The sequence below is a fragment of the Erigeron canadensis genome, chromosome 4, assembly GCF_010389155.1.
Source record: "Erigeron canadensis isolate Cc75 chromosome 4, C_canadensis_v1, whole genome shotgun sequence".
NCBI lineage: Eukaryota > Viridiplantae > Streptophyta > Magnoliopsida > Asterales > Asteraceae > Erigeron > Erigeron canadensis.
The window spans coordinates 42,389,858-42,405,153 of NC_057764.1; the positions used below are offsets into that span (position 1 = coordinate 42,389,858).

General features: G+C 36.5%; 1 protein-coding gene and 1 pseudogene across 1 annotated transcript; one reads left to right on the forward strand and one right to left on the reverse strand.

Annotated features, from left to right (window-relative positions):
* The first annotated feature begins 174 nt into the window (after positions 1-174).
* Positions 175-8,351, forward strand: LOC122595175 (exocyst complex component EXO84B). The gene is made up of 7 exons (XM_043767504.1): positions 175-538; positions 4,762-4,859; positions 5,030-6,083; positions 6,751-7,266; positions 7,373-7,561; positions 7,638-7,774; positions 7,869-8,351. Exons 1-7 carry the CDS (start codon positions 380-382, stop codon positions 8,029-8,031), a joined length of 2,316 nt encoding a protein of 771 aa, XP_043623439.1. The 5' UTR covers positions 175-379; the 3' UTR covers positions 8,032-8,351.
* A 118-nt stretch (positions 8,352-8,469) lies between these two features.
* Positions 8,470-11,777, reverse strand: LOC122595174 (annotated as a pseudogene).
* Positions 11,778-15,296: the final 3,519 nt, after the last annotated feature.

Sequence of the window (15,296 nt, forward strand, 5' to 3'; positions counted from 1 at the left end):
AAACGAACGAACACGAATAAACTTTTCACCGAACGGTTCTTGAACTGTTCGTCTGTTCATTTACAACCCTAATTGTTATCATACAACAATAATGGAAAAAAAAAATAAGAGAGCAAAGAAATACTAAAATGAAAAGAAAATAATTATACTCAATTATACAATAGACAAATACAATCGTCTAACCCTGTCAAACCAACTAACCCACTTTCTCTCTATCTCTCCCTCTCTCTCTCTCACACACACACAGAGTGTGTGAAAGCGGTTAACCGGCTCAACCATCCCACCGCCTTTGATTCTCATTCACGCCAATTCTTTCTATCAATTATTCACAGATTCAGATCTAAACGGACCTGATTCAAGGCAGCCGTGTGTTTCCGATATGACTTCTCGGATATCATCATCACGATCACGAGGCACGCCGGTAAGTAGCACCAATTCCGCCGGACCTAGGCTCGAAGAGAATCTCAATATCTTCAAATCCGATAAATTTGACGCCGATGGATTTGTTCACTCCAAGTGTACTACCTTGAATGAAAAGGTCCTTTTATTTCTTCCTCATTTCAATTCTATTACATATATATATATACACATATTATATATAAATATATGTATTTCTATGTGTGTATGTATGTATATGTATTGTATTAGTTATGATCAACTTAAAAATGTGGATACATATAGGAAAAACTATTAATCTATACTTGAAAGTCGATTTAATGGTTCACTTTAGGTCAAATATGTGAGGAATTATAGGTATTGTAGCGGTTTAGATGCAGTTTAGAATTGTATAGGTAACTCTTTGTAAATAATACAGCATAGTCATGTGGCGTGAATGATTCATATCAATGTTTAGAGTATTTAGAGACATATAGTATAGTGTATCTAACAATTCGGTGATAATTTGGATTCTATATTAGTCAGATTATAGGTTTTTGTAACGTTTCATATATGTTTGAGAGTTGTGATTGTGCAATCATGCTATTTGTGTGATTAGCCTTGAGGATGGCTATGTATGACTAAAGATAGGACGTTGTGTTTGTGTCTTTGTTCAAGTAAAACTAGTAAACTATGATTGGTAGTTTGTTGCATTGCTAAATACAGATATTAAGTCCACATTGTACATGGATGACCATCTACCCTTAAATCGTTGTAGTATGCAAACTGATTTTTGTACCATTCTGATATGAAGAAATTTCAGATTAGAGAGAATTGAGAGAGAATTTGGGGATTAAAATCATAACTATGTATATTAGCCCAATATTAGGCTTATATAACCGTTGCCAAATCAAACAAGGAAATAACCGCCTCCTATGTTACAATATTAATAGTAATCCCCCAACTATGAAATATAACACTTTTCGACTAAAATGCATTATTTATGTAACAATACTTTCCCCTTATAAGATTTTTGTCCTCAAAAATCATAAGTAGGAAATCTGCATTTCATGTCTTTCAAGAATTCCCATGAAGCATCTTCCAATGGCAGTCCTTATCAATGAATTAACACCTTGACAGCAATCTTGCCTCTCCTTTTTACAACTTGTCTATCAATCAAAGTTCTGGGTTGCAGCAGAAAACGAGGACCACTTGGCAGGGGAACACTTTGCTGAACAGGACCATGAGCCTTTTTCAAGAGTGATACATGAAATGTGTGGTGAATTTGTGCAGAATCTGGCAAATCTAACTGGTAAGCCACCTGACCAATGCATTTAAAAACCAGGAAAGGACCAAAATACTTCGGAGATAGCTTCCTATTGTGATGAGCTTTAAGTGATTGTTGTGCAAAGAGACGCAATTTCACAAAAACTCAGTCTCCTTCCTTAAACTCTCTGTCACTCCTGTGTCCATCTGCCAACTGCTTCATCCTGTTCATGGTTGCCTCTAAATTGGCCTTCAACTTCCTGATCATGGAGGCAGTATCCCCAGGAATGTAAGGGATATGGATGTTGGGCTTAACACCATACAATGCCTTGTGAGGTGTCATCTTAATGGCTGAATGACAAGAAGTGTTGTACCACCATTGTGCCAAAGGAATCCACTTTACCCACTGTATAGGGCAGTCCATGCACATGTTCCTTAGGTAATATTCCAAACACCTATTAAGCACTTTAGTCTGCTCCTGCTTATCAATCGTCTCCATATTCTTCGTCAATGTATTAACAGATACTTTCAAATTGAGATTAGTCTCTTGAGCTGTGGCTAATTCCTTCTGCATACGTTCCATATCGGAAGCTTGATTGCGAGTAGTTGTCATTGAGATTGTGATGAATTTTGCTGAACTATAGTTTTTTTTATATATAAAATTGATGCTGGAGAAGATGACTTCACCGGAGAATATAACCGGAATCATGAGTTCGTTGATTTAGAAGAGAAGAGCGATGATGGCTCTGATACCATTGATATGAAGGAATTTCAGATTAGAGAGAATTGAGAGAGAATTTGGGGATTAAAATCATAACTATGTATATTATCCCAATATTAAGCTTATATAGCCGTTGACAAACCATACAAGCAAGGTTTAAAAAGGCGGAAACGAGCCTCGAGGTGTTTTCCCTTCGCCTCAAGAGGCGTAAGCCTCGAGGCGAACCGAGGCGTAAGGTCGAGGTGATAATAAAATATTAATATTTTATATATATAAAATATATATATGTTTTCCCCACCATCTACTCTTTATCTTTTCTACCTTTTCCCAATTATCTCCATCTCTTCTATCTTCTTCTATCCAATATATATATACATAATTTATTTTCAAACTATATATTATTAAATGATATATAAAAAATGCATAGATATATTACAGTAAATTAAATCAGACTTCAAAACCACCATAGAATGTAATTTTAAAATAAATGAATAATTTAATATATCAAAATGTGGTGGCAGTTAGGTGTCTATGATTTATATAGCTGTTCCACTAAACAGTAAACATGATATGATATATATAAGTGATAAAAATCTACCTTTTCTTTTTCATATGTATATATGCTTGTTATTTTTTTCTCTTTTTACCTATCTCTACCTCTCTGTCTCGTCATGGAGATTTGGAAGCAAAGATCAAGCAAATATCGTCTTTTTCAATGGATCCTTGTCTTCTTTTAATATTGAATATAAACTTACATGTTCATTATATATATATATATATAATATAATTTTTATATTATATATAGATAGATCTAGATATGGCGGCAACATCATCATCATCAGTCATGGATCGATTGTAAAGCTATTTCTTCTTCTTCCTCCAGGTTTTTCTTCTTCTTTTTGTGACTCACACGATTCCCGATACATATATATCGCAATCTATGTCAAGATCTGCCTCCAAAAAATAAGAACCCGCCTCGATCCGTTTCTCCGCCTTATACGCTTCTCTACCGCCTCATCAACCCGAGGAGCACGCACCAAGAGACTACCCTGAGGCGCCGCCTCATATACGCTGCAGACCTGCTTCGCCTCGAAACGCGCCTCAATTCTGTTTTTTAAACCATGCATACAAGAAAATAACCACCTCCTATTTTACAATACTAGTCCCTCAACTATGAAATATGACACTTATTGAAAATGCATTATTTATGTAACACATTCATTATGGGATGAATGGTTTAGCTTGAGAAAATTGAAAGGTAAGATGGCTTCCAAAATAAAAAATTTGACTTTTTGATTGTAAGCGATTATTGGACTGACTTACTATTGGAAGTATATTTCAAAGCATGGAGTTAACTCGAAGGTGGTATTACAGCAATCAATAACTTCAGAGTTTATAGTGAGATATGTCAATAGTTGCTTTAGCATTTGTTACATTAGTCGTGGTTATGCGTAATTACATGCTTAATGATAAAACGTCGGATGACGTAAAATATAAATAATAGGGTTCGTTTGTTAAGAATGCACTTGTGAAATGTCAGGAACTAGAAAATTTGTAAACCAGTGATATCTACAAGGATCGTCAACTCAATTAGTCAATAAGGTCAATTCAATTAATCAGTTACCAGAAATAGAGGAGCTAATCATGGAACAGTTTTTATTACCTTTTATCTATTGATATAGTACCATAGCGAATAGAGATACGGGCAAATTTTAATAATGAGGATGTGAGGCAATACCGCAATAGTAGAAGAAAGTGTAAAAATCTAGTTATATGGGTGTGTTGTTTGTAATATGTATCATAGTTATACAACAAATACGTCAAGGTATTTGAAGTTCTAAGTTTCCTTTCTTCACAGAGAGTTATTGAGTTTCTTTGAGTGAGACTTCAAAAAAAGCCAAACCCTTTAAATTAAGCACATAAGGAAAACGAGAATTGTCACCTTGTTGAAGGACTAGTGGTGTTACCCGAAGGCTTAAATAAATAGCCATCGTTGTTAAGAACAACCGAGATCCAATGAAAATTTTCGCGTAGCTTCTGGTCTTTGACATCAAAAAATTGTCAATCTGCAGCCAAGCAGCACTGCGCTGCTTTAAACCTGCAACCACTTTACTTAAGCCATAACGAAGTGATTTTTACACAAATGAGTGTGCACGTATAGGGTCTCACGCAATAGATCTTTGGTACTTCAACTCAATTGTATTGATGGTTGAGGGATCAGGGAGACTAGGATATTAGCCGTTTGTAACACACAAGTAACTCAAATACTTAAAGAGTAAAGACCTCCACCGATTATATTAATGTGTGTCATAAGTCTATTATCTGTTCTTCAGCGCTTTTATTTGGTGCTTGATAGATTGCTTCAATATAACTGACATATTCCTTTATTCACTTACCAGGAGATAAGACACTTATGTTCATATCTTTTGGATCTGAAGAAAGCTTCTGCAGAGGAAATGCGAAGGAGTGTATATGCTAATTATACTGCATTTATACGGTGGGTTCTTTCCCTGTAATACTGGTTAATGTTTTTCGTTAGAAGTAAGAGTTAATTAAACAAGCTATAATTATCCAGTGTTTGGTGGGCTGTCATGCCATTATTTTGTACTTAATATATTTGCATTCAAAATGGAAAGCTAATTTGGGTTAACTGCTAAAAAATTTCAGCACATCAAAAGAGATATCAGATTTAGAAGGCGAGCTGCTATCCATAAGAAATTTGTTATCTACTCAAGCTACCATAATCCATGGTTTAGCTGACGGTGTTCACGTGGAATCTTTGTCAATCGCTGTTCCGGGTGGTTCATTTTCAAATGGTTTATCTGCTGATGTGGACAGAGATCCTTCAGACCTAGAGAATTGGTTAATTGAGTTACCTGATATCCTTGATGTGTTGTTAGCTGAAAGGAGAGTAGAGGAAGCTTTGGATACCCTTGATGAAGGGGATCGTATAGCTTCAGAAGCAAAAGAAAAAGATTCACTGAGTCCCGCCATTTTAGCATCTCTGCAAACTGCCATAACAGAATGTCGGCAGAGATTAGCCAATCAGCTTGCTGATGCTGCTTCTCAACCCACCACACGTGGCAGTGAGCTACGAGCTGCTATTAGTGCTCTTAAAAAACTTGGAGATGGCCCACGGGCCCATAGCCTACTGCTTCAAGCACATTATCAGAGGCTTCAAAGTAACATGCAAAATCTCCGTCCTTCGAGTACATCATATGGGGGAGCATATACAGCAGCTATTTCTCAACTGGTGTTTTCTTTAATTGCTCAAACCGCGACTGATTCTAATGCTATTTTTGGAAAGGAGCCATCGTATAGCTCCGAGCTTGTGATGTGGGCTACAAAACAAACTGAAGAGTTTGCTCTTCTTGTTAAAAGACATGCATTGGCTTCATCTGCTGCTGCTGGTGGGTTAAGAGCTGCGGCTGAATGTGTTCAAATAGCTTTGGGACATTGCTCTTTGTTGGAAGCTCGTGGTTTAGCACTTTGTCCTGTGCTCTTGAAACTTTTTAGGCCTAGTGTTGAACAGGCACTGGATGCCAATTTAAAACGAATTGAAGAGAGCACAGCTGCATTAGCTGCAGCCGATGATTGGGATCTTTCTTCTTCCCCAACTGTCACACGTCTATCTGGAAGGCCTTCAAGCACATCCCTTAACACAATATCTAATCAGCATAAGCTTTCAAGTAGTGCTCAAAGATTCAACTTGATGGTCCAGGTGAATATTGCAATCAAGTTTTTATCATGTGTTGCCTTTCATAATTGCATTGGCAAGTTGCCTGCAAGACGAGCTTTAATAAAGTCTGGCAGTTTTCTAAGAAGTTCCTTGAACCCTCACTGTTGTTATCACCTTTCAAGGATTAACTAGAAAGCTGGTGTCTTCTTGGTACTATTAGATTTCTTCTTTATTGTACATCTCTAGAAAGTATAGGTGACGTTTTACCCATTCTAATGCATACATCCTAAACCATTGCATCGAAAAATTAAAGTATTATTGCTATACTAGTATTTGGTATTATATACGACACATTGAATTGTTACCAAAAGTTAAAATGCTTGGTTCTAAAGTGTTTCGAGTCAACCTGACCTGGCCTGTTTCCTATTGTAAACTTCCCTTCTATGATCCATTACCTAACGGACTTTGTTACCTCTAACCATCTATACTATGAAACTATATGGTCTTCCCAATCCCCTCCTACCAAGGGACATCCAGATAAGTTAGAGCTATATAATTCTTTGTAAAGAAAGCATTGTTACTCATGTTTAATTATTCAGTGTGGGCTTCTTATGGATCCGTCTTTACTCATTAGTCTTTCTACTTATTATCTGTCAACATATGAGTAAATCTGGCACATCACTCATGTTGCATACTATTTACTGTGTAGGATTTCTTCGAGGATGTAGAGCCATTGTTAAGCATGCAGTTGGGGGGTAAAATGTTGGAGGGATTATTCCATGTCTTCAGTTCTTATGTTAGCATGCTCATAAGAGCACTACCGGGCTCCATGGAAGAAGAAGCAAGCTATGAAGGATCTGGGAACAAAATAGTTAAGATGGCTGAGACAGAAGCCCAGCAAATGGCATTGCTTGCAAATGCATCCTTGTTAGCTGATGACTTATTACCTCGTGCAGCTATGAAACTTACACCTACAGCTCAAGCTATTTACAAGGATGACCCTCGAAGAAGACCTTCAGATCAAAGAAATCAAAATACGGAAAAAAAGGAATGGAAGAGGCGTCTAGCAAGCATTGTGGATAGATTGAAAGATAGCTTCTGTAGACAACATGCTCTTGATCTCATTTTCACAGAGGATGGCGATAGCCATCTAAATGCTGACATGTACATAAACATGGATGGAATCATTGAGGAAATAGAATGGTTCCCTTCTCCAATATTTCAGGTACTTAGATAAACTTTCAGTCAATGTGATATTGGTTATCGTTTTAGAAGTTCATTAGAATTGATTGGTATCGATCATCAGGATCTAATTTCTACGTGTTTTTCAGGAACTCTATGCAAAACTCTACAGGATGTCTGATATAGCAGCAGAAATGTTTGTTGGTAGGGAACGTTTTTCAACAATGTTATTAATGAGGCTTACAGAAACTGTTATTCTATGGCTTTCAGAAGACCAAACATTTTGGGATGATATTGAAGAAGGACCAAACCCTTTAGGTCCTCTTGGATTGCAGCAGGTATTTTACAAAATCCATTTATTTTGTGTCTTCTTGCTTATTAATTTTGATTGTTTTCCATCTTGCAAATCTGCAGTTTTATTTGGATATGAAATTTGTCATCTTCTTTGCTTCCCGAGGGCGTTACTTATCCCGAAATTTAAACCGAGTAGTAAACGAGATCATAAATAAAGCACTTGCCGCTTTCTCTGCAACGGGAGTAGATCCATACAGGTTAGTTACAACTGCTATGGCATGTTAATTCTGTGTGGTCCTTTGAAACTTTTGTATCTCAAAAAAATGTAAACAATGATCAATTTTATGGCAGTGTACTTCCTGAGGATGAGTGGTTTACTGAGATATGTAAAGAAGCAATGGATAGGTTGAGCGGGATGCCACGACTAGCCAATGGGGAACGAGATTTAAGCAGCCCAACTGCTTCTGTTTCAGCACAATCGATATCATCCATGAGATCTCATGGCAGTTCGTAAAAAGATTGATTCCCCTCTTTGTATATCTAGGATCTGCTACTTTTATTTTGTAATTGTAGAATTATAGCTTTCATTTTAGGGTATCTCATTCCATGTTTTGCTTTTGTTCCTCTAATTATCATTGTGCTAGATATCGGGTAGTTTGGTTTTCACGTCACCTCAGAACCTTAGGAATTCTTTGTGTTCTCCACTGAGAGAGCATCTAAGCATGTAAATCTCTCTTTTTTGATATTTTATCTTTTGGAGTGCAAATTTATTTCTTGTGTGGGCGAGGTGACTTACACTTGTAGATTGATAAATACATCTTCCTTTGAAGTCAATTGAGTCTGTAAAATATATTAAAATGATTGTCTAGTATCCGTGGTGTTAGTGATTTTATTTTACACACAAATTGGATGAGTGTAGACATTTGTGATATCAACATAGTAAAATTGGTGTTTGTAATTTATTAGTCGCCCTAGCATTTCTCTTCTGAAAGAATGATAGGTTTACAAATCCCTACGGGCAAGTACTAGAATACTAACAGAAAAGCTTGAATTGTAAAATTATTGACAAAGAATACTATCTAAGTATGGAGGTGTGTATGCAATTTTTGCATGCTATACATAACTGTCATCACACCTAGGTCTGTACGGTAGTTTCTACTGGTTCTATAGTTTCATGAACCGGAGTCCCAGGTTCAGTTGTAGAAAATCCTTCATCATGAGAGAAAACCACTGCTTGATGGTGTACACTAACTTCTGGACTATAGGTAATAATATCATCGACTGACTCATCTGGTGCTGCCTCTCGACTTGTGTTTCTGGATTTATCATCCTTAAACACATCAAAGGTTTTTGCCATTGTAGCAAGCCTTTGGCTAATCGGCCCTTGTGACTTTAATGTTTCTCGGTTTTGATATAAAAACCTCACGAAGAAAATCAATACAGCAGAAGTTGATGACAAGCCAGCAATGAGAAACAGGCCCTTGAAGCTATGTAGTGTGAGCCTGTCGGAGGACACTTTAGGGTCATTCTGCGGGTCACAACCGTCTGATTCTCCAAACCATTTTCTGGATATGTTTGTCATTTGCTCCTCTGTTACTTGCAGGATTGCACGCGAAACATCTGGGACTAGCGGAGACCCTTTTGGAAATGCCTGTATGCAAAATATAACTTATAACTTCCATGGTACTGTCAAAAGATGTAACTGATCAATGATATGAAAAGAAACTTACAAAACCAAAGCCTGCAGTTTTGTAGGTTGGACCAGTCATGGTATACTTGGCACAGTATTTGGCCAAGAAAACCTTGATGTAAGGGATCTCAGCCATAATTGCAGAAACTCCTCCGTTTCGGCTTCCATTTTGGAGGGCCTCATCATACTCCTCAAAGCTACTGTAGTTTTTCAGCTGACTATCATCGAAACCCATCTTTCTCAACTTTTCTACAACAAATGTACCATTATGGTATCCTACGAATTCTCCATTTCTCATGATCTCATAGATATCAGTATATGCAGGCTGAAGCTGTTGTACAGTTAACATGGATGTCAAGCTTGCCGTGTAGCTGGAGGTCAAAACTAAAACCACAAACACCCACACTATCACCACAAATCTGGATAAGTTGCTCATTAACTTTTCCCCTGCCAAAAGCCAAATTTGTTAGCAATCCAATTAGGGTTCAAAGTTTTTACAAAAAATAGATAGGTACTTACTGTGGGCAAAAACAAGCGTGGAGAAGGAAAACCAGAAGATCATTCCGACTTGTTTACGCGGTGGGCCCCGAAATTCTTGGTTTACACGATGCTCCAAAATCCATACCACAAGTCCTGTATATATGAAAAATGCTGCAATTGTTATCCAAAGCTCTTTTTCAAGGGGTCTCATGAAGATCCACGCACTCTTCCTCTCATCCTGGATCCGAACAATCATTGAAGTACCAGCCTGTATGTATGGTAATGTGAAGTCAACATAACTCGACCGGTTTGCCAGGATTGTAATGTCCCCAGCCACCGCATCATATGCCTGTTCCGTTATTGATCGAAGACAAGCATTAGTAAACAAAAGAGGGTAATTAAGTGAAGTGAAGTTATCTATATATATATATGTTTACCCCTTTGGAAAGACTGTGAAGAAGGTCATTATAGGTTCCCGCAGGTCTCATGCCCTCTGGAGTAACATTAACAAATGGTATGAATTCGTGTTTTACAGCGTAAGGCAAAGCACTAATGACTGCGTTAAAAACGTCCATGCAGAAACCAGTCACAACAACTTCATTGGTTCGAGGGTCGGTGTTGGCATCAACAAACTGAACAAACCCTGCCTTTGCTGGAACTCCAACTCTTAACGTGTTCTCATTGCTGGTGGGGATTTCCCAGCCTCTAGGGATGGTATGACTGTCACCAGGCCATGTGATAACCTTAAGATCCTTGGTTTGAATGTTTAACTTCTTTGATATGCCATTTTTAGGAGTCCAAACCCGACAGGGTTCTCCAGCTTTCCTATTATGTTCACTATCTGGTACGCAGACCATTGTAATTGTCCATTAACAATATGGAACTCGCCACTCAGCCCTTTGAAGCTTGCGTTTCGAATCCATGGAACAAGGCTTGACCCCATTCCCGAGGTTCCAATGGCATCAAAATCTGTCGAGGATTCATTTTTTCGTTGGAAAGCAACATTAGCTTCACTTGAAACCTTCTCCAATGCCATTGCTAGTGCAAAAACAGTATCGTATGCCCATATCCCAAACATGTCTACTTCCGTCACTTCATCTTGTGGATTCTGAATTAGGAATTCCCGTTTCCATCTTTTCTCGAAGCTGATTAGGTCGTTGGACCTAGGGATATACGACTTCACACCTAGCACTCCTTGCATCAACTCTATGTCTGTGGGATCCAAAGAATGCAAACGACTAGTAAACACTTCCGTGATGATCCACGCATACCCTTCTTCCATCATTCCCGCTTCATGTACTTTTCTGAAAAATCGTGAAGCCAAATCCGGCAAGGCATGTACCACGAAGACCCTGGTCTGCATCGTTTTTAGTTTGTAAAGCGTTTTAAGGATCTGATCATCTGAAGCGGAAGGATATATCACTTCACGCGACATGATTTTGGTACTAATATTGAACATGGCTTCTGCTAAGTAAGGAACAAGGCCTCTTCCGTATTCACCATGTTCATAAATAAACACCACTTCCCTCCAACTAAAGTAGTTGATCAAATCTGCTATCGGTTTGAGTTGAGAAGTAGCATTAGGCGCAGTACGGATGAAGTAATGGTTTTCATCCGGGGAAAGTGCAGGGCTTGTTGCTGGTGAGATGATGGGAACTTTTGTTTTCTCACCAATATCAATGATGAAATCTGCTTGTGAGGAATCCATGGGCCCAAGAATCGCCTTTACTTGAACGTTTTTCATGAGATCAATGGCTGCAGACGTGGCTTCAACGTTATCTCGTTTGGAATCACGGAAATGAGGCCGAAGCATGGTGCTATAGTTGTCGTGCTTCTCATAGAAATCGCGTATGGCCATCGAAATGCAACTGCTGCTCATCTTACCAACGCTGGTTTCCATATCAAGAATCACACCAACTTCTACATTTGTTTTTGCATTCGCTCTCCATATCAAACTTATCATAACAACAACATATAACACCATATGAGTCCCCATGCATATATTGTGTTTTTTGAAAGCTAAATTCACTTTATATGTTGAAATTTGCTGAAGGGGGGCTATTGCTTTTTCTTTTCCTTTGTTTTTTTGAACTTAGAACATGGCAGAATATAAGATGGGTACACCAGTGAATGTAAGACGTCTTATATATAGCACATGAGGCCTACCCCACCAGACCCCACAGCTAAAGACTTTACTGGTAGGTACGTATTGAAATGTTGATTGGGTCAACCCTTTTCGATCACTTGTTGTTTGTTTGGTTTTGTATCTATGGTAGACAGGCATTCAAGCAACTTACGTAAACGACCAATTTCCAACTTTTTATATACGCCAATATGTAATACGGAGTATTAATTATGCATGTCACTAGGAACCTTACTCCTTAATTACACTAGTACTAGAATATTCTGTTTTAAGTTTTATTATTCAACAAAATTAAGATCATGTCCGATTATGAAAGCTGAAACATGAGATAATTTTTGTGTAAGTTAGAAATTAAAAGAGACTCTTCTCTTTTGTTCAACATGAGCATATGTATGAATCATTGAATCAAGTCAATGTTTAATGAATGGAACATAAGCCAAGCTAGAACTTTCCTAGAAAAAGAGGAGGGACTACTTATTCTTAAATCTTGAATATTGACGAACGTACCCAACCTACATTAATTCTTGTTTGTCCATATCGTTCAAAAAACCATAAAATAAGACAAGATGGTTAAGGAATCTAATCTCACCATATATTCCTTCCATGCCAGTTGCCTGTTTAGATTTTAGAATCTTACTTCTAGTACTATTTGGCAATTAATGGGTTGAAGTTAACATTTATCAATAGTCTACTTTTAAATATCGTTATGTTTATCTTTTATGGACTCGTATAGTGTTTGGCTATTTGGTAACAAAGAATATATATTCTGATGATTTTTATATTCTTAGGATTGTCAGCTAATTTCAATTGGTCTTGAATCTATTGTGTAAACTGGTTTCTAGCAGTGACCTGTGGTTAATTACTTGGAGTTGTCGAGCGTTCATGTATGATACAGAAAAGGGCTACATTTGAGAACATAATTGATACAATCATAAATGAATATAAAGTGTAGGGTAAATGGAGTAGTAGTATGATTAATTAGTGTGTCTCTCAGGATTTATAGACCTTGGGTGAGGAAAAAAAAAAAGCCCAAAGGATAAGTACAACAATTATAATTATATAAACTAAGATATAAAAACGATAATAAATGTTATAGCAAATTGGTACGTGAGTTTTTTTTTTTTTTTTTGTTAAATACTATTGTTTAAATTTTGGATAATTGTTAAAATTTGTAACGGATTTAGTTAACAACATATATTTTTTATATATATACATGAAAAATAAAAAGTCGGACCCCTTAAAAAATCAGACATCGACCGGTAGTCCACCTAATCCTGTGCCAAAGCCCCCATGAGTATGATGTTTTAAAGAAAGGGGTTAGTCCTTTAGATAGCACTATAACTAGCCGTTACCATCATGAGGGTAACAATAATGGTAAACATAGTTTTATCTTTATAACTAGAATAATATTAAAAGGACTTGTTACAATCTAAACTATATAAGAGAAATAGATATTGCTCAGTTGGTGTTTTTTAAAAAAAACTTTTAAAGCATTACCTTTATTTTTTTTGTTAAAAAGAAAAAAGAATTTTGGATCATAACAAATCGTTATTACTACTAAAAGTAAAAGATTTCGGCTTGCTTTATAATTTGTTTTCATATTTACTTTCTATAATTCTAGTATAAATAGAACCTATTGTAATAAGTTGAAATAACAATTTTCCTCTTCTTATCAAAGGCTTTATAAGCCTTACAGTCTTATTTTTATTTTTTTAATCAATTGTTAAGAAAAAATTCGACATACCTAAAAAAACAAAACTAATCGTATCATATATACAAAAATTGAATTGGAGAGCATTAATTACATCGTAGCTCAAATTATTGCTCACCGAAATTTCGACGGTGGAATTGAAGTAGCTCAAAATAATTAAGAAGCAGCTCAATTAATTGTTAAGGTCGTGTTTTTCGTCGTAGGAATTGAAGTTGCTCAAATTTTTTCACACCCACTTTTCGATCAGAAAAAAAAGGAAACCATGAATGAAAGAGGGGTAGTGACTTCAAAGAAAGAAGACCCGGCAAGAAAAAAAAGAAAAAGTTGGGTTCTGATTTGAATCTGCAAGAAAAACAAATATTTCAACTTGAGGGGTGTTAGAAAAGTAAGAAATATATTTGTATTTTTTTTAGGGGAAGATATAGGTATATAAAGAAGAAGGCGGTAGCTCAAACAAAAATCTAAAAACCAAAACTACCATGTCTGAAAAGGCGGTAGTCCAAACCAAAATCTAGCATGTCTGAAGAAGGCGGTAGATCAAACCAAAAGCTATCATGTCTGAAGACGGCAGGTCAAAAGAAACGACTGCCATGTCTAAAGGCGGCAACTCAAATCAAAGTTACCATGTCTGAAGAAGGCGATGATCCAAACCAAAAGCTACTATGTCTGAAGAAAGCGATAGCTCAAATCAAAACTCAAAACTAATCCACACTATTCAACTTGAGGGGAAGTGTTATAAAGAAGAAAGAATTTTGGATCAGAACAAATCGTTATCATTACCAAAAGTAAAAGATTTTGGCTTGCTTTACAATTCAAGGATCTTTGTTTCCATATTTACTTTCGACAATTCTAGTATAAATAGAACCTATTGTAATAAGTTGAAATAACAATCATTCACAATGTGACCATTTAATTTTCCTCTTTTTATCAAAGTAGCATTACAGTCTTACTTTTATTTTTTATATCAATTGTTAACATTTTTAAATCGATTGTTTGTTTTGTTTAATGAAAGTTTCTTCATCTATATTCTCCGTATATACACCAGCATCCATATCTTATTACCAATTTAATTTAATAATGTGGTATATAAAAGTATTCATCAATTATCGACATCTACTTTTTTTTATGAATGATTATATGACTTTAGGACTGAGGCCGGATATCTATACACCATTAATCGGCTCAGGTCTAACGGGTGTTAGCTATGCCATTTTTAGTGTATGATTAATACGAAGCTTTCTGTTAGAACACCATTCAAGAAAACAACAATTTTATTGAAGATACATTCGAATTACAACAACAAAATTACAAGTAAAGGAAGTAGTACAAAACATTACAAGAAAACAAAATAAAGAATAAAACAAAAACAGAAAGAAAGGCAAAAACGGGCTGAGGATATGGTTAAACCAAGGTCCCTTAAAACTGATTTCGCGGCACCCAAGTGAACCCGACAGTTTCCCAGGGTACAACAGCCAAAGCAGTTAGTACTGCCGGAGTCAACCACAACCCAGAATTTACCTTCAAGAACTTCTTGAAGTGGAGTGAAAGAGAAAGAGTATTGAAGATGATCCAGGATGGAGAAAGTGTTAGTGTTCTTGTTATTATCATTCTGATCAGTTACAAAACATATATAAATCAGATTTTGTTAAGTGGGAAACACCTGTTAACATAAGAAGGTTAACAACACATTAAAACAGATGTCACTTGCTGAACTAATGCAAGTGTTGTTCTAGGTGTTAAACCAGGAACAAAGGA